This window comes from Platalea leucorodia (assembly GCF_965183815.1).
Source record: "Platalea leucorodia genome assembly, chromosome: 9".
NCBI classification, from domain to species: domain Eukaryota; kingdom Metazoa; phylum Chordata; class Aves; order Pelecaniformes; family Threskiornithidae; genus Platalea; species Platalea leucorodia.
Genome location: NC_138831.1, coordinates 39649937 through 39672875, shown reverse-complemented (window position 1 = coordinate 39672875; position 22939 = coordinate 39649937). Strand labels below are relative to the sequence as shown.

The 22939-nt window shown below is 38.9% G+C and overlaps 1 protein-coding gene across 2 annotated transcripts in view; it reads left to right on the top strand.

Annotated features, from left to right (window-relative positions):
* Positions 1-22939, top strand: part of FBN1 (fibrillin 1) — a gene marked incomplete at its 5' end in the record, with an annotated part of 157900 nt that overhangs the window by 49938 nt on the left and 85023 nt on the right. For both annotated transcript variants that reach the window (XM_082322558.1, XM_082322557.1), the window contains 5 exons: positions 5720-5917; positions 9223-9348; positions 13868-13993; positions 17980-18138; positions 21530-21688. In XM_082322558.1, coding sequence (XP_082178684.1) covers positions 5720-5917; positions 9223-9348; positions 13868-13993; positions 17980-18138; positions 21530-21688 — 768 coding nt within the window. The remainder of the gene's footprint in view (positions 1-5719; positions 5918-9222; positions 9349-13867; positions 13994-17979; positions 18139-21529; positions 21689-22939) is intronic.

The following is a 22939-nucleotide window of genomic DNA, read 5'->3' as shown; positions in this document are numbered from 1 at the left end:
AGCACACCTGAACCAGCTTAGGTAAATATGATTATATGTGTGTATTTTTAGGATTCATTTAAGATTCTTCACTCATGGCTTGGTGAAAGCTAATTTTTTAAAACACTGTCTTTATCCCTGTTCCAAAAACATAATTTTCTTGATGTCATTCTCTTATCATTCTTATTGGTGACATTTGAATTGATGCATTCAGAGTTCCCTTCTCACCCATTAATTTTTCCGATATATGTGTCCAGCCACTGGACATTTTTGGAAACTCACTTGGAAATCCCTTCAACTGTTTTTCTAATCCTAATCCTACTTTTTCTAATCCAAAAGTTGTGTTTAAGGCAAATTTTCCCCCTCTATAACAGAGATGTGATATCTTTTCTTGTATATAGCATTCTCAGCACCTGCCATTCCAGGCCAGGGAAAGATGGAAGCTCGATTTCTCATACTGTTCCTGCACCTGACTGCAGTGCTGCATTTTAATTACCCAGTATTTTTTTTTCTGCTTGTAACTGCATAGTCACTAGTTCTCTCACCATTTAAAATTCCTATTTGTACTTTAAGGATGCCATTGAAAAACAGAATTGCTATAAAATTCTTTTTTTTTTCCATTAGAAATACACACTTTGGATGCTTGGGGAAAAAATAGTTGAAATTTGCCTAAAGTCCTGTACCACGTTAAAAGGATTTTGCTACTTGAAACTCAGACCGCCAATCTTTTAGGTAGCATTATTCTTTGGCTGTGTGGCATCAGTTTCCAAAAGAGCGTTCTCAGGTACAGCTGGTTGTGGTTCTTTTTTCTGATGGCTGGCCAAGCAGTGGCACGGGCTGTCAAGCGCGGTGGGTCACACGTGAGCAGCGCTGAGTAGGCTTTGCAGAGACGAGACTGTGTTTCTGCCTTGTGCAGTCTCACTTCCAATGTTCCTCTTTTATCCCCAGCTGGTAAAAAAAAACCAACCAACCCACCAAACAGCAGAAACAAAAATGCTGCTAGGCAGAAAGTAAGTTGTAATAAAGATCAGCTTTAAGATACTTCTTTTGCCTTAGAGCCCTTTCTGACCTTTCTTTCATTCTTTGTATGATAATGGAATATTCCTTTCTTTCCCTTTTCCCTCGTACTAAAGAAAGGGAAAGTTGCCAGTTTGCGTTGCTGAGAGTGGTTTCAGTTACAGAGCAGTCTTGGCTGGATTTGGGGGTTCATGCAGAACTTACCCATGTGAAGTGCTAACAGCTAGGAGGAATGCTTCCTCCCTCCAAGCAGCGTTCAGCCGGTGTGCAGCACAAGGTACTGCGGGAGCTGTGCATGCCGTGTGCTGAGAACTGGAAAAGCAGCACTCATTTTATCATTATCCATTCCTTTATGATGGCAAGAGGTGGCATTTTCCTGTTTTTGGTAATGAGATCTTGATCACGGTGAGATAAATGCTGGCTTGCTAGGGTCCCATCCTTTGACCTTTGCACCCATTCGATTTCCATTTATTTTGACAAGGGTGGAGGAGTCTGTCAACTTCCCTAACAGGTGGTTATGAGTTTGCAAAATCAGGATGTTAATTTGAAGCATCAAGAACCTTTATAGGAGATCTATAAGGAATGAATCTTGGAGGAAAGAGCGACCAGAATTTCATCCAGCATCCTTGCACTAGCATAATTGTTTAATCTGGGTTCCATTAGTTCAAAATTTTTTCAACTGTATTTTTACATTAAATTATATTCATAATTATATATTCAAGCATATATTATGCTTGAAAACAAACAGGGGTTAACGTGAATCGAGGGCTTAAGATGTGTATCTGGTGTTGAAAGTCTTGCATTATCCCGGTGCTCGGAGTCTCTTTGGTGCTGTCCAGCATTACTTGGAACAATTATCATTATTTATTGCTGTGCTTGGTTTTGATCAAAGCCTGCCAGTACTACATATTTCAGAAGCCTCTCTGGTGGTTTTAGGAACATAAAGGATCTTTTGAGAAGATAACTAAAATTATTTGATGATTGTGGCTGAAACAGGAACGCGCTCTAGATGAAAATGCAGCTTGATTCTTTCCTGCGGACTTAATAAGCTGGATTCTTGCATGGTGTAAACCAGCCTCATTGTAATGCTCTCTTGCTATTTTTGACGATATATGAACTTAATGTGGTTTTACAGTTTCTGCCATCTTCTCAGTTGTCTGAGACTCCCTGTGGAATTATTCCTTATCGAAATAGCTAAGAAGTGTGTGAAGGAGAAGATAAAGTTGTTAGATAACCGTGACTAATGCCTTACTGAAGGCTGCTTGCACATGCTGAAATTTGCATTAGAAATGACTTAAAACATTTGAATTATCAGTTGCACATCTTTAAAAAATAATTTTACTAAAATAATTTAAAGTCTCAACATTCTTCAGTTAAAATGAAATTACCTCCGGAAAAAATCCCCAAACAAACTGTGTAATAGCTTTTCTGGCTATATTTTTCCCCTTCCTCTCTTGTCAACTCCTGACTGATCATTTGGAACCTTGTGTTTGAGCTTCATTGATTGAAGTAGTTTGAGTAATCACAAGTGACACAAATGTATAAGGAAACTTTGTTGTTACAAAATAAAGATTGGGGGTTTAAGCTCATATCTCAAGTTAGTGTTTTGTAGCATAGACCCTAGGGCTTACTGCATCTTCTGAAATCAGCATAATTCATAAAACCAAACACTTTCAAGGAAAATGGTGTAACTCAAGGAAATCTCTTTACATGTGGTATCATTCTCTTTTCATTTGCCATCGTGTTAGTGGAATCCCATTTCCTTTTCCTTCTCATAGGCCTTCATCTCGTAATGTGTCAAAAATATTAAACTCACTATTAATTATTATTACTTTAATTTTAGAGCTCTTTTTATTAAGCCTCTGTATAAAAAAAATGGACTTGGAAGTGTGTTCTCTGTGGCCATAGGTCAGTGTGTACATCCAAATGATCTTAATGCATTTTCTGACCTTTAGAATTTTCCATTAAGAACGCAAAAGAAAATTTTACTTGTGAAAAGGTGAAAGATTGTATTTGAGAAAATATAAGGAAGGAAAGTTGTACTCAGCAGACAACTGAGAATTAAGAATAAAATTTACAAAGGCAAAGGATTAGGGGAAAATAAAGTCTACAATTCTCCATACTAAAGTGCTATAACTTGGGTAATAACAAATGGGAGCTGGATTTGCTTGGTTTTGAGTGCATATTTGACCTACTTGTTACTGAAACCTTGTGGAAAGATTTGCATGATTATAAAGTTAACTTCATTGAGTTCACCATATTTCTAAGGCATGTTAGCCACTGCTAAGTCATTTATAGCTTGAAAGCAAACAATCGTAAATGCTGATCCATTCATATTCTACCATAAAATACAAGATGGGTTATTCACTACTGTCTGACGTGTGCTTCCCACTGCGGCAGAGAACAAAATGACTCCTTTTTAAACCGTCTATATATAAACGGCATAGGGACAATCTACAATGAGGGATTTCATTCTGAGGAGGTACACTGGAGATTTCCTGTTGCCGACACAAAACTGATGTTTCTAAAGAAATTGTCATCTATTGTTTTAATATTAGGAGTTTTAATATTGGGAGTTTTGCATACAGTAAAGCAGATAGCTCTCTTAGACCTCATTTTGTTCAAGGATGAAGAATCGATCTTGGAACTAAACTTTTTTAATTGATAGGTATAACTGATCATGACTTACTTGTATTCATTTGTGTGCTGAAGGAATAAGATAAAGCTGGTAATATTTGATTTTGTACTATGTGCTTCCAAAGCTGCATTTCTACAATGGGATATGAGAAAGAAGGCAGTGTAAGTTTTGACAAAAGCAAAACAAGCCTGTCTAACTAGGAAAATGAAAGCAGTTACAAAAATGCTTAAAAATGAGAAAAGAACCTGATAGAAGCTGAAGTGTAGAAAATTAATAGGGGAAGTGAAGGGACACAATGAGAAAGAAATACTGAGCCAAAAAAAGTTAAGACGATGAAAAGGAATTAAGTAACCAGAGTAAGAGATGATACCAGAGATTCTGACCCATTTCATGATGATGCTCACAAAACTGCTAGGAAAGAGGAGGGAGATGCGTTCAGTAAATGTAGCTGTACCGTTTGGAGGAAATTTTATAGGACAGAAATTTTATATTTGCAGTCTGATAGCATTTAAGGATGACATTAAATAGCAGTAATTGCATTTACCTATTTTTATACAGCTAGTCTAGCTAACCAGCACCAGGGAGACTGAAAAGAGCTAGCTAAAGGGTTCTCATATCATGCAGGTTAATTCTGCAGAAATCTGGAAATACAGGATAAATTTCCAGTGGCTGGAAGCAAATTATTATTGTTCCAGTATTTTGAAAGGAAAAGAGATGATCTGGGTGATTACAGGTCTGTTAAACAGGCCAAAGATAGAATAACTATTATAGGATGTAATACATAGTTAATGAAGAGCAAATGGTGTTTAGTGTTATTTAGTACAAGTTTATCAGAAATAGGTCTTTCATACTAACTTGTTATCCTTTCTGAGAAGATCATGTTTAATTGATGAAGATAATAGTAACAATATAGCACTAATGTATAGCTTACAGGACTTCTGTAAGCCATTTTATTTATTCTATCAAGGAGTGGCTTGATTAGTCAGCAGAATTATAGCATAGGGACATAGCATCCCTGGACTGGAATGAAGATTAGTTAAATGATAGGTTTCAAGGTGGACCTGGTGTGGGGAGATGGGGCAGATGGGAGAGGCATCCGTTCTTACTTCTGCCCTATTTAACACTATTTATCAATGGTTTAGTGGAAACGTTATTGTTAAGAAAGTTTGGAAGCGTCATGAAATTTGGAGGAATTTATAATGTCATGACTATAAGGCAGTGTGGATTACTTAGTGACCTTGGCTGAGGCACCGGGTAACTATTTCAGTACAGACAAATATCAGGTTCGTAATTTGCTGGCTTTGCTTAGAGGGTGCTGGACTCTGTCCTGGTGCACCATAACAGAAAAACATTTTAGGGTTGCTTGTGAAGAATTAACTGGAGCGCGCACCCCGGATGTACAGGAGACAGCAGGAGTTGGCAGTACCACTGTTTGGTTGTTGCCCTTGGAGAATGGAACAAAATAAAGCCTACTAGTATTTTATTAACATCTTAGTTTAATTCTGTCCGTTGGCTAAGTGGCCTGTCCTACCATAAACAAATCAAAGCAGATGTGTTCCACATGCCCTCCATTCAGCTGTAGGCAAAGCTTACCCACATATCTGGTACAGCATATGCCTGAATAACAGTGAAAACTGTCCTCAGAAAACTTCCTGCAGTCTGTATTCTCTTCCCTTGAGACTCATTTGAGAACACTTGTGGAAATAAACATATCCTAACTTTTATCAGTATTATTTTAATTAATGCACTGAATATTTAAAACAAACTGATGAAAAGACCTCCCAAGGAGTATTACTGGAGATTAAACCAAGCAGCAAAGGGGACCTGCAGAATCGCTGCAAAATTATATAATACTCCTGGTAAAATTGTCACAATGTATTCATAGAGCTGCTTAATTTCAGTGGATTTGAAAGAGAGGAAAACTTGAGAAAAATCCTCTGCAGAACACTGCTAAGTAAAATTGTTGGGCTGGTGGGCAATTTATGTGCAGAAGGCTTGCCTGAATGTGCTGTTGTTTTGCTTTATTATGAGTTTTGTTGTGTATTTTTATTGTGATGCTGATTAGGTTTCCTGTCTTTGGCGCAGATTACAGGACCGGCCCTTGCTTCACTTTGATAACCAACCAGATGTGCCAGGGACAGCTCAGCGGAATAGTCTGCACAAAAACCCTTTGCTGTGCAACAGTTGGGAGAGCATGGGGCCACCCCTGTGAAATGTGTCCTGCCCAGCCGCATCCCTGCCGCCGAGGTTTCATTCCAAACGTTCGAACTGGGGCCTGTCAAGGTATGTTAGCAGCAAAGCTTCCCCAAAAGCTGCTGAAATTGTTACTGGATTAATCTTAATTGAGTTACACTGCTGTGAATAACCTGTCCTAAGCCATTCTCAGCTATATGTGTGAAGAATGGAAAAACATTGTCAGATGCATTACTTCATGATTCAGTGAGTGCCTGATGTTCAAGTGAGTACATTAGTAACTTAGGTCATGTGAGAGCAGCCAGCATCTTAATGAATTTCTCACTGCCAGCAGCCCTTTCCCTTGGTTCTGTAATGGTGTTTTTCTGAGTGTACCACTCGATCATTCTGTGGAGGAATTTATTCTGTTTCAAAAAGCACTCAAAACATGCAAAAATCCATCTGTGGCAGTACTGTTCCATTTATCCAGTGTGGGATTTTTTAGCTAAAATTTGTTCATTTTTGATTCATCTTGGATGTCTTATCTCTTGAGCTACACTGCTTCGACCTGGAGAAAAGTGCATGTCGTGCCATTTGAAATGCCCTATTATATATTTTATACAATTTTGGAAATGCGTTTGCATTTGTTTCAAATCGTAAAATCCACCCAGATGTTGCTTACTTCTTTCTGAGCATGCCTTACCATAGAAAGTCCTTACACTGCTTTTGGCTTTTATTCTAATACTTCCAGCTGTATAAATTCTTTTATTGTCTGGATGTCTGGCAGGAAACAGGAGAAAGTTAACAGGGGCAGCTATGTATTAAACTGATGCGGATTATAAATTCCCAGGACCATATCTTTGGGGCTAGTTTATTTCAATCTGTCTAACATTGTCTAATAAGTTACAATATTTTTGAAAATAGGAGAGATAAAGATTATAAATCTATGAGTAATTTTATTTAATCATGAAATTCCTATGAAGGACTTCAAGGCATTCCATTGCATTAAAAAATGTAGATATCCTCTGTCACAGGCCAAGTCCTGGTTGGTGCCTGCAGACAGGCATGATGAACTTTGAGATGGGCAAGTTTGTGTATGCTGCATAATGTGCACATATTTTAACCTCAGCCACTCTGTTCTCCCTCCTCACTGTAAGGGTCAGAACTGAATTGTGCAGAAATCTGTGAATCGAGGTTCTGGACACTTCTGAAATCTTATGTGCATAAATATGTGGCCCACACCCCTGAACTCATGCCACACCTAGTTATATCCCACTTGTTTGTGTCACGGAAAAGCTGCAGTGACCTCTGCAATGGGTTTGTGCAGTTTGGAATAAGGCTACTTCTGCTTGCTGCACATTTCTTAGCATGCAGCTACATTTATGCTAATCTGTATGCGGTGCCAACACAGTTTTGGCCCTGTAAGTTTGACTTGTACTTTCCAGTTTTCCCTTCTCTTGTAATGTGTTCATAATTTCGACAGACCTGCTATGGAACCACATATTAGCTTTATTTTTCATGCAATTGTACTAAATCCAGTCCTTCTGAAATCAGATAACATCCATTCAGACTGAAGACATTTCAGAGATTTCACATCCATATTCAATCTAAATAAAAGAAAGCAGGTTAAATAAAATCCAGGTTCTCTGAAGAGAAAAAGGAACCGTTATTATTGTGTGGAGAAATCAGAAAAAATAAAATGGAGGGGAGGGCAGGTTTATTTTAAAAAGTAAATAGAATATCGCTGCCCACAGTTTGACTTTGTCTGTCTGGCCGATAGTTAAATTAATATCACAGCTGAGGTTTTTAAAGATACAGAGGAGGAAAATGAAAGCCAAAAGGTGGGATTTTGAAACAAGACATCATGACTCAGGAGCATGGCTTCTATTTTTTTAATTTTTTTTTTTAAGTCAGCACAGTGCCATGAAGTCTGGCTGATTACTGTTATTAAAGCACAGCATATTGCTGTAGCTCGAGTCCCTGCGGCAATGTGGCTGTGTCGAGGGTGCTGAGGCTGTGCTAGTTCCCTGTGCCTCCCAGCACAGCGGTTAGCTCAGGCACAGCACTGCTCTGGCTCCGCTGCTGCACCCCCGGGCCCGCTTCAGTCGGCCCGGGGATCTTTACATAACGCTCTGCGATGTGGTACAGATATGCCCCTTGGCGTTCCTAAAGCTTCCTACTTGTGGCTCCCAGGGAAATTGCCTCTTGGCCTTTTGTACAGACATAATACTTTGCTTTTCAGAGTACAAGACACATTACAGCTGGCTCTCCGGGGTTTATAAAGAGAGATTTGAAGGCATCATCTCCTTCAGCTTGTGTCCCTGCATTGAAACCAATCCTAGTGTGAAGGCCAAGAATTCAGGAAATCGGGTTTTACCAGCAGCAGCTGGCACTCCTTGGGTAGATGGGGGAAGCACAGGCATTTGGGTTGGAGAGTGGCGAGCACTCTGCTTCCGAAGGACAGGGAGCAGCAGACACAGGGCTGCCCCTGGGGACAGTGAGCCAGACCTCTGCTGTCTCCTATTGCAATGCCACTCCTCCTCCTTTAGTCTCTTTTGTCTGTTACTAAGCCGTAGCAACACTTTTGCATCTAAGTGATGACACACATGTTGTTGTGCTAAAATAGCTGTGAGGCCAAAAACTGGGGACTCTTGAAAATGTTTGTCTTGAGCTTCCTACCTAGCCTGTGATACCATGTTTGTTGTTTCATTTTCTTGAGTAAAAAAAATTAAAAGCAAAGGGAGAAAAATAAAGGGGAAAAAACCATCCAAATTTATGAATGTCTAAGCGGGTCATTAATAATTCCTCCTGAGACATTAATTATGGCTATGAAACTTCTTGAGTCAAATCCTAACCACAGCTTAAGGTCATTGATGCCGATCTTACTGGAGTGATGAGTTAATCATTTCCATCAATAATGACTATGCAGTTCCCCGTGCCTCTCCGTGAGGCCCCCTCCATGCACGCTGCACAGCGCTCCTCCACAGCTCCTGCCTCTCTGCGCTGGTGGGCTATGCACTGTATAGAGTCGCCAAGATTTTCAAAGGGGCAAGTGATTTTGTGTACCCAGCTTCAGATACTTTAAAAGAACCTGGGTTTTGGCAGGCCGTATTCTCTGCACACCATTCCCCAGATGTTTTGGAAAAACAAAGCAATAGCAGTTAGATGTTTGATGTCTGTAACAATAATAATGATGTGATTTCTTGCAGAAAATATTCAGAGTACTATACTTAATCATACTTTGCATAGAATAATTACAAAATTAGTGTCTGTCTTTGCAAGCAAGTATCATAATATTATGATGGGTGAAGAATGGATTTAGGCATATTTACTTTAATTTCTCTGTAGACAAATTATTATGGCTGTTCTTGAGAAATGAATTAAAAGTGGGTGTGTTTTCCTTTTTTATATGATAGATGTGGACGAATGCCAAGCCATCCCTGGGATCTGTCAAGGGGGAAATTGCATTAATACTGTTGGATCTTTTGAGTGCAAATGCCCAGCTGGACACAAGTTTAATGAAGTGACACAAAAATGCGACGGTAAGAACTTTTAGAACTTTCTTCTGAAAGTAAAGGCGGGAAAGTCTTCTTTTTGGGGCCAACTTTGTTTAGGAGTTTGTAACAAACTTTCCAGTCTCTTTTTCCTTGCATATGCAAATAGCGTTCTTCACAACAAATACAAATAATGGTTCTTTCTCCTTCTAAACCAGAAAATCTTAAATATCGGCCCTGCAGCTTTTTCCAGCCTTTTATTCACGTAACATTTTACAAACTTAAAGGTACATTTGAAACAAATGAAACATTAAAATTAAAAATACTTTTTAACTGATATGTTGCTTTAGAAATGCTTGAGGCAAATGTCTCTGTGTGGATCTTTTAACCAAAAAGTGTATATGACTGGAAGGTTCAACACATTCCCACCTACTCAGGTAAACCGTATTTAATGTTAATGAGAATTTGACACTGCTGAGTGAAGACTGCAGGACTATGCTCTAAACTCATCCTTACAGTTGCAGATGTTAAAAGAGGACAAACATTTTATCTGTCCTTATTGGTCATCCTGTTTTGGAAGTACAGCAGGTGATAGATTTTAGTGTGGAAATTTGCAGTGTGTGATTATGGAATCTTGCTAATTTTTAACTGTGATTTGATAGTATTTTTTCTCTATATAATAATCAGGCATAGATGTCCCCTCTGCTTTAAGAGAATTTTTGATACATAAGGAACATAGTACTAAAATGTGTCAGTTGCACAGTTTTGATTCCTCTTCTTCACGATGAAGTCCAAATAATGTTTAAACTCTTACAACTGATTCTTCTTTCAGTCATTAGACAAAAATTAGTGTGAGCAGGCAAGTTTCATAAGTGGTTAGTGATTTTGGAGTGCCAACTTTCAATATCATAAAGGTGTGTGTCTGTGAGAGTAAGGTGTACATCCACTACCCTTTCTTGCATCAAGTGCCTTTAAGGAAGCACTCAAGAATTTTTTAGTTGTTTTGGAAAAATTATGACTTACTCTTTCAAAAGAAAGTTCCCTATTTCAAGCAAGACTTTATAATTTAATTGCAGGTTAGGGAAAGCAATTTCAGAAGAGTGTGTACACAGCATGGTTTTCATATTGACTGCCAATGGTTTTGGCAGAAAGTAACCCACCTTTAGGGTAGAACAACATTGCAAGTGTTTCCTTCTGTGGGTGAAGTACCAAGAACATGGTGAATAGGAAAGACTGAACATGTGCCTTGTTAAGTATTAGTACTTGAAAAACTGAGAACTGTAGGCTTGCATAGGCTGCATTTTATAATCATTTCTATGCTATTTTTCAATTGCTGAATCATGTAAAAAACCAAACAAAAAAACCAAACAAAGAACAAAAAAACCAAACAACCACCACCTTCAGAGCCTACACTTGGTAATAGTTGAGGGACTGGACCCAAGAACCTGGGATAGCTTGGTTCGTTCCCAAATCCTGCCACAAATTTCCTGCCCCATCTTGTGAAGTCCCTTTGGAGGGATCACCTGGCTGCAAAGACAGGATGGAGTTTTCTTTCTTTGGTTCCATACCTGTAAATTTTTGAACTTCAGCAGACAGAGACTTACTTTCAGTGCATCGTCATATTGCATGTACCAAGCAATTTTAGTTAAAGCTGTGTAGGTATTAATACAATTCAAAGAATTAGAAGTAACACCCTTATACCAGCGGAATGAAATAGGATAGTGATTCAACAGTTAAGAGCAGAGTCGCCTAACAACAGAATATTCATTCTGCTTTTATAATTATCCCTTTGAGTTTTAAGTTGAAGTCTCTGATATAAGACAAGGTATTTGCCTTATAGTAATTAACTGTAATTAATTCTAATACATAATAATTAACATCTGATCATGTGCTTGGTTTAACTTCCTATCCAGCAAGTAGGACTTCTGGCAGCTGTAATGTGTCCTTGGTCACTGATTTAGTAGAACTGGGAGCTACCTGCTGAATTACCAGTACTGTTTTTTCAGCGGGTTCCCATTAAAGTAAGATCATGATAGAAATCGTCAGCTACAGTGAGACAATGCAACAAGATGGGAAATGAGGTGTGTTGGCCAAAATTGTCTTTATTAGCGTAGCTGGTGGAAAACTGTATTTTAAGTGTTAGCTTATTTCACTGCTTCATATAACCATTTCTCTTCCAGTTGTGTTAATGCTGAGGTAAATACTTTTTGTGGTGATTGGGGGGAGTAATTTTTCCTGGAGTGACATGCATGTCTGCGTGTACATCGAGTATACTTACCTTTATAAAACTTGCATACTTAACAATGGCAATGTTGCTTATATGAATGTCAACACTAATATAAATAGTGAAAAACTGTTTGGGTTAGGCTCAACCCTAAAATGAAGAGTGATGATTTTGCTTTTAAAAAGGTTGGACTCTATGTAAACAGTGGCAACAGTGACTTTAAGATAAACATTGGTGAATTTGAGTCAGAAAATGCTTGAATCTGATCCATTTACGACTGCATTTTTCACTGTTAATTAAGGGCTTTATTCAGACCAAAATTCAATTTCCACATTTTTTGTCACTGAGACTTTTGGGACTCCTGTGGAGTATAATCCTGGAGCAGGAGCCAGAAGTCTCTTAGCAGTGCTCCCAGGGCACTTGGACTTGAGGCTTTGGCAACATCCTCGAAGTAGCAGTGAACAAAAAGTCACACCCCTCTCACACACCCAAGCGAGGAATGCGACCCACATCACGACAGCTAGCAAGATGCTGGGGAGGAATGTGTGCACAGGGGGCCCAAGGCCCCGCACCACTTCGGATGGGTTGGTCTACAAGGTCTGGTTGTCTGTATGCCACCCCAGTCCCTCCACTCCTTTCCTGCAAAGGCAAGGAACCACAAAGGTATTAGGACATCCAATGCTTTACCTAGGGGAAGAGGAATTGATAATTTTTATATTACTGAATTTTTATATTACTGAATTTTTGTATTACCATCCTCACAGGAGAAGTCAAACAGAGATCCTCTCTACTTGGTAAAACGCTCATTAACGGTCCTGTGGGACTTTGGGTGTTCCCCCATCTGTTGGGGCCAAATTCCAATTTAGGCGTTACATTTAAATTCCTCCAATCGTTTTTAATGACTATGATATTATTCACTCCTTGCCTTGGTGTGTTGGGTGGTGTTGCAGTATTTCATCTCAGAAATTTTTGTGGTTGGTGAAATCATTATTACAGCCATGTGTCTATCTGTTTGTAGATCTCTGGAGGAGAGGTTGGATAGAGTCTTGTGATGCCATTATTTCTGGCTGGATTCTCCCTGTCGGGAGAGAAACTGGGTGATTGTAGATGGCTGTGACTGGCAGTTGTCATTGATCACTCTAGAGAATAACCTCTCTTTCTGCTCTGCTTTGCTGATTCTTCTTGTAGGTACTATGGAAAAAAACTAGCTGTTTTTAAGCTCAGCTGGACTCCAGGTTCCTAGAAGATGAGAGCAGTGCTAAGTAGATACAGCTGCATTGTTAAGACAGTCACTGGAAACCAGGGGGAAAGTAACTACACATTACAGGCAGGCTGCTGATGGTAATTAGGGAGCAATTGGGGCTGGCATAGGTTGTTATTCACATGACTGTCGATAACATAAACTCCTAGCTGTGGAAGAAACCCTTCAAATTCCCTCTGTTCATGTATGCAGCTATAAGAAGGTATTTGTTAGGGTTTTTTCTGCAGACTTGGAAAATTATTCTGCGTTGGATCTATGGTGATGATTATTTAGTATATGTATTGAGATTCATTAGTGAAGAATATCACGATACAGACTTTTATTTTAAAATTGCTGACAAAATTTAAGGGAAATTATGGACATTGCCTGACTTCTGCAGTAGGTATTTTGGTTACTGTCTAGAAATCTCTTGAAACTTCAAAACATTCACTTAGTGGAGAAAGCCAGGAAAGGTAATTTTTGTTGCCTGCAGTCATCCTGCTTTGAGCTATAATCCTGTCAGATTGCATTAATTAAACAGTGCCTAGCTGCTCAGTGCTTTTATATGGGGGACTTCTAGAAAAACCCAAGTACAGTAAGAAGGATGGGCAATGCAGTAGGTGCTACGCTTCCCTTTGAGTCAGTATTGAACCATTGCCTCTGTACGGTGCCAGGAGACACTCTGCTGCTGGAGATGCCCTGAGACATAATGGTTAAGCTCCTGATCACTATGGTCATTACAGGTCCCATGACAGTTTTCTTAATTCTAGCGTGCAGAATTCAAACTGGAGGGGTTATGGTTTACTTAGTAAATCCCCTCTGCAGTTTAAGATTTTCATCCATCATTGTTAAGCAGTAAAACAAACTCTATGGCTTTTTGCAATTTACAGATACAATATTTTCTTAAGTTCTGTTTCACTTGTGTTTATAAGATGCCTAACAAAAGATCGTGATTCAAAACTGCTGATTATGCCCCTAGTACATAAGTAAAGAGGGCTCTCAGACCACACTGAACTTGATCATTAATACTAGTTATAAAATACCTATTCTCGTGCCAGAAGTAATTTAGCTAACCTGCCCCTGTTTCTCTTTTTGCGTTGAAGATATTGATGAATGCAGCACCATTCCTGGAATCTGTGATGGAGGAGAGTGTTCAAACACAGTTAGCAGTTACTTCTGCAAGTGTCCTCCAGGGTTTTATACAGCTCCTGATGGTTTAAAGTGCATAGGTGAGTAGAATCCTGTAAATAATAAGACAGTAGATGTCACGAACATTCATGAATACCTAAAATGGGTACCAGAAACATATTTCAACTCGTGATCTTGAAATGCTTCTTTTACATAGAATTACATCATGTGCCTATGTATGTATTCTGAAATGAGTTTTCCATTTGCAGGAATTGTTTCCTCTTTGCCTCTTTGTTGTGACCTTCCCTTTCATTTTTTCTTTCTACAGTTTTTCTGTTCAGCTGTATTTGTTGCCTTAAAATAGGCAGAACTTGTTTAACACATCTCCTTGATATTTTTGTTCTGTTTGTCTTTGATTTAGTCCATGTTATATTCAGCAGTTATTTAGAAAAGCAAATATACTTGAGAAAGAAGGTAATCACCCCAAACAGCTTTTTTCCCCTCATTCCAAGTGTTATGATCTTAATGCAGGTATTTTTCGTTAAAGGAAGTAGTATGATAAGCTGGGTGTGGGACATTTGTATCTGCTTTCATGATGTTGATGATTTGGCAGTGCTGTTCTTTCAGGCTTTCACTGTGGCAGAGCAGAACCTGTCTTCCAAAGGCCAGACCAAGAACCAAAGAACTGTGTGAATTAAATGACTGCCACTGTAGTGCCAAAGCCATGAAAGAGTAGTGTTAGCACTTATTGCTTCTGGGAAGCGTACAGCCTGCTCTGAGGCAGGTCAAGTATTCAATTAATTTTTTTTTTCTCATTTTTATGCAGTAATTGCTTTTTTCACTGCCAGTGCTGAATTTTGAGCAATTATTGTCATTTAAGAATCAAATGAAAGGTTTATTTCCTCAGTTTTGGCTTGTTTATTTAAAGGCCCGTACACAGTGCCAGTACTGGGTTTCAAGAGAGCACCCTGTGTTTAGTACCTTTGGTAGAAAATCATTTGGGAAAAAATTGAAAAAAACCCCCCACCTTCACAGACAAAAGTAACAAATGATATTAACTTACCCAAGAGATCTGGAAGTAATTTGGGTTATGATTCCTTTTGAATGGTGCCATTCTATTTGTGCAGGTTGTGAGAAATGAACTATATTGCTTCCATTATCAAGAACAGCATTTTGGTAGATTGGATCCATATTGTACACTTACAATGCCAGTGGGAGTTGCTTTTATTGCTTCAGATTAATAGCTCCTGAATGACTGTGGATCGTTAAGTCATTGATTGCTGCTTGTACTTAATATTTATGAAGGAGATTCACCTTTCTGTAACAAAAAATTTTTTAGAGATGCACAGCTTCCATTTGCTTTTTACTTTTCATGATCATTGCTCAGTCAGGACTGCCCAAAATTCACACCTATGTTATATTCCTGCAGTTTTCCAGCCTTTTTTTAATCCACTGAATTTGTAGGCTGAAATAGTTCAGCTAAAGAATTGGGTACTCAAATGATGACAGGCTGTGTTAAGTAATATGCCAGACTATGAGCCATCATTAAAATTTTGGCTTTGTGTCCAAGGCAAAACGTGCTAAATGGGACGCACTATTAATTATCTGCAGATATTTTGGATTCATGTCTAATATGCAGACTGCATACTTGCCATATTAACAAGGACAGAGCCCAAATCTGTATTTGAGCTGGGCAAAACATGTAATCTTGATTTAATTACAACATGCCTGTCTTAAGTGAGAAGTGTTAGCTGAACGTGTCTCTTCTGTTAGAGATGAGGAAGTGCTTCTGAGAAATGTATCCCTTATGGGACTCAAACTGAGCAGCACTGGAGCCAAACATCCTAAGGAAGAACGGGAGTTCCATTATTACAAACCTTAAAAATTAGAATAGACAAAGCAAAGATAGTATCTGCTAGAGCTGAAGAGCAGAAACAAGAGCAGGACATCTCAACCCAAGTACATCAAGAGTGCTATGAAGAAAGCTGCTAGCCCATACTTCCAGCTGGCATAAATTTGTTTGGTCAGTGTTACTTTTTGATGTTTTTTTCTTTTTTTTTTCTTTTTTTGTTTCTTTTAAAGAGGCACATTTTTCTTGAGAGCTATTTTGATGGTGATTTTTTGCCCTTTCAAAATACTATATTTTTTTTAGTGAAAAATATTAAAATATTAAAAGCTGAAACAGTAAAAAAGTTGTTTTCTGCTGTTCTTGCCCTTATTTGTGTGTTTTACCATTTGGAACAGAAAATGAAAGGAGAAAAAAAGAATCACGTCTGATTAGGAATATGGAAAGATTTGGCATTTTTCTCACAAACTTACTGTCTTTTTCTGAAAATGATGTGGCTTTTGGATACGCTCTTACACCTATAGGTAGACAAAGGTGTTTGCTGTGTGTTTACCATTTTATGGCACATTGTGTGCTTGCACAGATCCTGTGTAGATCCTTTTTCCATTTCTACCCATTACTGCTTTTAAATGTTTCAAAACTTAGTACTGACCAAAACTGAGAAGGATGAATTAGAGAAAATGGTGATTGGGTCTGTTAGAGGACTTCCTTCCTCACCATCCACCCCACCATCACACCAAGCATCTGAATATCTCTCCACTCCATGTGAAGACCAAAATTATAACAGATGCAGCAGGGAACAGTTTGCATCTGCAATTATATTATATATAAATATTTGCTGTCAAAACGTAGAGGAAAAAGTTGCAGATATTTGATTTTTAAAATAATTGATTTATATTTAAATATTTTAAAATGGTAGATTAAGGAGTGTATGTGTTTGGCAGTTTAGTTGGATACCAGGAGAAAATGGGGGACCAGTAATAGAACTAAGTAGAATTTTTTTTTTTTTTTTTTCCCATTTCAGATTTCCATTATATGATAATACAAGTGAACTAACTAAAATCTGGAAGCAAAGGCCAGCTAACTCTTTCAGTTGTACTGCCAGTAATATCCGTGTTCAAGGTTCCAGCTAATAAAAGGCAGAACCATCACAGAATCTCTCAACACATCACTATATATCAATTTCCGCAAAATAATAAGAAACTTCCTTGCTTTTTTTTTATGTCCACTAGTAATAGCTAGTAAACTCTGGAAAGCACTGTTACTAGACAGATGAATCCGCCATGCCCTGGATAACTGAGATACTGTTTCTTTAGGGAATGGTTTCTGCTGTTGTAAGGTTATATCTGCAACTTTTTCCTCTACGTTTTGACAGCAAATGTTCGTATATTTTAGAAACAAACTTGGTCTGCTTTATCGTGCAGCATCAAATCACACCACAGCTTATACTGAGTTTAACATGATGTGACATATTGTGAAACAATTGCTCAGAGCTTCAGATTGTATCACAAGATTTTGTTTTGTTTTGTTTTGTTTTTTCTTTTTGTTCCCATCCACGTTTTCTCTCCCTTCTCTAAACTGGGGGATCTCTGTGCAATGTTGTTAAAGCTGAGTGTATGAAATATGGGTACAGGACGTTCTTTGTACAGCACGTGCTTACCCTTTTCAGACAGGAAGCCAGCACATCTCCATAAACAAATGTGATGGCACCAGCTAAAGCTGTATTGCTCTTTCTTGCCTGCAAGCCTATATCTTGTCAAATCACTACATACTTCAGCTGGGGAAGCCATGACTAATGAAAAATGCATTAATGCTTTGAGAGCTGCAGTGCTGTGAGTTTATTGCTATACATCAGTGGCTTTCAAATCAAAGCTTAAACAGAATTGATCCGGTACTATATTTAATAGAGATGACACTGCAATTTTTCTTTGGGGGCACAGAAACATATTTTATTATATACTGAGTACACATTTCTATTCTGGTTTTGTCTCCATTAATTCATTCCTGTTCCATATTTCACTTCAGCTTTCTCACAGGAGGTGTTACACCTGAATCCAAAGCAGCCCAAATATTACCTAGATTTTTCTGGTTTTCTGCCTTTTGTTTTCTGATTGTTGTAATGTTGCAAGTGCTATGTCATCGATAATGTAATCATCCAAGAAAAACGGGATCTTTCCCTTTTGTGAAAGTCACATTCCTCATTGGACTGACGATTACATATCCATTTCTTTCTTTCGGTAGATGTGCGTCCTGGATACTGCTTCTCTTCTCTGACCAACGGGCGCTGCGGCAATCAGCTCCCCCAGCCTTTGTCCAAAATGCAGTGTTGCTGTGACAGCGGCCGATGCTGGTCTTCTGGTGCAGCCACTGCTCCTGAAATGTGCCCAATCAGATCCACAGGTATGAATCCACCTGTATTCTTAGGAGTGTGGTTGAACACTGAATTAGGCAGTGATTTTTTTTTATCAGTAATGTTTTCATTAAAGAACTACATAGAATGGTTGAGGCTGGAGGGCACCTTGGGAGATTGTTCAGTCCAACCCCCCTGCTCAAAGCACAGCTTCCTATGGCAGGTTGCTCAGGACCCCCAGGAGGCTAGGGCAAGCAGACATAAACAAAGGATTTTATCTGTTGCTAGTTAATGTTTTGTAGCCTGGTTATTCTGACCTTGCCTGATCCAGATCTTGTTTTTAGCATCCTCTTCAGGCTCAAGTTACTTCCTCCAGAGTCTTCTAATAGATCCCTATTCCCCCTGCAGTTTCATTCTCATTGGAAAACTGGGGTTTCCTTCCTCTTATGTCTAGCTTTCTGAGGTGCCATTTATTTCCTGAAGTTTGACACGGAACATGATTTCTGTCTGCTACCAAAATGTGTTGTACTTTATCGCCTCCCTGTGTATTGAGATCCCCAGATAATGTGAGATTTCAATTTAGGGAAGATGGTGAGCAGATTGTGAAACTAAGTGTGAGGGAGTGGAGGAGAGGTGTTTTTGAGATTGTTTAGGACTGGAGACCTAATGAAATGCTATAGAAAAGAAGAATACAAGAACCTTAAGGATTGATGGGAGGAGCTCAAGAGAGGTGCAGAATTTAGGGAGGAATGGGGGTCATAACATTACAGCAGTGTAACTCTGAAGAAATTGTGAGAGGTCCTGAATGGGAGTGTTTATTATTCTTGTTTTTAATGCTGTGATTGAAACTGCGTGATACTGGAGCAGAGCTCTATGATCAGAACTCCTGGAAGACTCTTCCTGGTTCTGTCACTATCTCATTAATAATATTTAATCATGTTAAATGTCCAAGACTGGCTAGAATAATGCTAGCAAAATACTGTAATCTATTGATGCTTGTCTGAAATAGGAAGACAAGGAGAAAGCTTTCAGTCTTAACACAGTCCCTGTTTCCTTTACATACTTTCTAATTATTCATATCTAACTGATGAATAAACTGGGTGGAAAAGTGAAGTAATTTGGCCAAGGCTGCAGACTGAGACGTGGTGGAGAAGGAGCTAGAACCCAGGGCTTCCTGACTCATAAAACCATGGAAGGTCTACAGATCATGGTTACATGCCACTTTTTTTTTTTCTTTTCCTTTTTTCCTCTGACTTGGGATATAAATTAAGACTATAAATTGCTCTTTTCAAAAGTGCTTTGAAACTGTTTGAAAGGCCTTACATGTATATAAGGTATTGCTGTCATTATTTAATCAAGTTCAGTTTTCCTTAATGTATCCTGAGAAGGCAAGATGAGGAATTTAGAGCTGTCAGTGGCCCAAAGTCTCTCTAACTCTGAAATGGAAATTTACTGCAATATAAAGTGGAGCACTAGATGCATAATGTAACCAAGCGGTTGCCTTTTCAATGTGGGCAGCAGACCCAGATGTTACTATAAAATAGGCTGTTTATTGCTAGAAATTATACATGGAGATTAAAGTTGCAATAAAAAAGGCTTGCATTGCATTTCTTTGCATAACACGGCAATAATTGTTTATGTGGAATGACAGGGTTTACCATTGATGCTATAAATACTTTAAAAGTGGTATCTCGGGCATCCAGCTGTGTGTGTGTTCCATTCTCACCTCAGCAGTGCCTTCATGTGTGCTAATTCCGTTCAACCGATGGGCAGACCCCAGGATGTGACTTCTTTTTGCACAGAAGGCCTAGGCTCCTGGTGGATTGGCTTTGGATAATTGGATATTACCAATCTAGAGTAAAAAAGAAATACAGTCTTGTTTCTTTCACAAAGACTGATCAGGGAGTTGTAGAGAATGTGTTATTAGAGAATTGACTATTAAAACCACCATCATTAGCAAACATTTGCATATTGGAATTTGTGTATATACATACACAGACACTGTTTCTTCTGAATGTCTCTGTTTTATCACAGGTAGACCACTGATTGAGGGTAGGTTCAGTTTACATATGAATAGGCAAAATAGAAAGCTAAGAAAAACCCCAATTGAACAAAATACAATACATAATACAACAAAATCTTCTTGGGAGTGATTTAAAGATTAAAATCACTCTAAGGAACAATAGAGGGAAATGCAGTGACACATGAAACAAACTGATCACCTAAGAGCATTAAAATAAATGCAAAGATCATAATCAGGAAAAGCAGAACTTTAGTCTACCATGTTTATTTAACAAATCCTCAGTGATTTGGGAAGAGCTTCTAATGTGTTTTACAGGCGGAAATAGAAGTGAAATGAAAGTGTTGAAGGCTGAAATATCCAGCTTAGTTCTCCCAACACTGAATTTATTTTTCAGTTCTCATTTTTTATATTGTTTCAGGAATTCATGCATCTCTGTAGCATTTTGTTTTCATTATATAATTCCTCTCCCCTGTTGTGTCATAAACTTTAAAATTTTGAAGTTCAAAGATATTGGCTGCACAAATAGTTATTTGTGTACACACGAATTGTGGACATGAATTAGGTCAGCTGGAAATGTGGTCTTTAATTGTGATACTCTGTGCATTCTTTGGATCGCAAGTTCCAAACCCACATTTCCCAAAGACAAAAGAGTTGGGGGCAGGAGGAAAAGTGGGGCAGTAGGGCAGATGCCACTAATAGAGATAAACAATAGGAGAATGCATAACACTCGGCATAGACTGTGCTTACAGCAAAATAGATCATTTTCCCATCGCCTGGGGAAGGATGAACTCCGTGTGGATCTGACTCAGTTTCTCTTTGTCTACACTCCTTAGACTGCACCTCATTTGGTTTCTGCATTTATTGCCAAACTTCCTTTTCACAGGGAAATAGCGTTAGTGTACTCATTCTCTAATTGGTTTTGCCTCATTGCTTATATTTATATTTCTTTGTTTTAGGAGGTTAACTTTTAAGAAATCCAGTTGAAACTGGGCTTTTTTCCCTGTTCAGTATTTTTCTAACTCTGTGGCAAGCTTTGTATTAAATTAACTTGGGATCAAGTCCAAAAGTCCTTCTTTAGGTAAACTTCCCACTGACTTCATCAAAGATTTTGCCTGCAAGAAGACTAAGTAGATTAAGATCAGGTCCCTGCCTCACTGTTCAATTTCATATCCAGAATGTCAGTTATGTTATCTTTTTACTAGCAGTCTTCTGACAGGTAGCATCGATATCCTCCTATGGATTAATGACTCAATTCACAGAACAAAGCTTGTTACTATGAAGAAAGCATATAGGCTCAGATTTTCCAGGTTATTTAAGGTTTGTTATTGCTAATCTGAAACACTGCAAAAAGGGGGACAGTTGGATTAAATGGAAAGGCTACAAGAGTCTAAAACAGCATTCACGTTTTCATGTTTCAGATGAGTATCGCAAATTATGCACAGTAGCTGCTCTACTGCCAGCAAGACCTGACCTTCCTCCAAGCCGTCCTGACGTCATCCCTCCACCACTCCTTCCTGGTGTTTACCCACCTCAACAACCAGAAATTGTGTATCCATCTCGGGCTCCACCGCCTCATGGTAAGAAAGAAATAATAATCTTTCCCTGCACCATTTGCATTTAGCTTCTTTAAAAACATGCATTTCTCAGGAGCAATGTGCTCCCTTCAGCTGTTGGTATCTTTTGCTTACTTTATGTGGACAATTATAGTTTCTGGATATCCTTCTAATCATAGCCTGGTTACCAACTATCTTACAGCAAGCGTACCGCATTAGTAGTGTTTTCCCTGTTAAGACAGGATTCAAAAACTACATCCTCACTGTCTGTACTGAGGCCCATGTATTGTAGTAGTTACATTACTGTTATTTTAAGGCTATTGTGAGCTTTGCTGCATGTCAACGTTGAGGAAAGTGAATAGCTCTTTGACTAGGTTGTGGTAGTTACTTACGTTAAAGAGCTTGGCTGGGAGGAAGCAGCTTCTTTCAGGTTGTTTTCCTCAGTCTTTCTTGGCCAGATAGGAAATGTAACGATAAAGATACTAATCTGCTGGACACTGAGGCTGACCCAATGTGAAGAAAGAACTTTTTCGGTGATGTGCATGGATAGGTTTCGCTAGAGCAAGGAGGAAGCCAGAGCAGAATACCAATACATTCCTTATTCTGTCCCTTGCTCAGGGAATTTACTACGTGCCCATATAGTCTGAAGTAGGCATGTGCCACCTAAAATCGTTTGGCATAGCCACATACTCTTTTGCAAGTAAACACAAGCTCATTTTGCCGATGCTCTGCACAGATGCAAGCATTCTCTGCTTGCACTGGCACCAGCTGAAACTATTTAGTCTTGGTTCAGCACCAAGCTGAGCTAATAAACCTAAGAGGCAAAAAAACTCAGGCCTGACACTGCACTGACGTAGCTGCACAGCTTCTGGTCAGCTGTGAGCACAGACAGAGCCAGCTCACATCTGCTTGCCAAAGACCATATAGGCATACCTTCCAGGGTTATCCCTGCCCTCCTCTCACTCTGCTGTCTATGAAAACAGAGATAACTGAACCAGTCTCCCTGCTCTTTGCTACTGTAGGCTTTTAGTGGAGTCCCTGCAGTGCCATGTACCCACTTTACCACTAGGTATGAGCAGACTCGGTCCTCTTTTGTCCTGCAGAAGAGGAAAACGGGATCAGACTTGCCACAATGAAAAAATCAGTGGTGGCTACTTGTTTTCAGACAAATCTCTAAGAGTCAAAGTGCCATTTTCTATCTCCCAGTGCTGGTTTTACTACGTAATACACATTGTGATGGAAGGTAAATGTTGACTTTTAATGGAAAATGCTGCA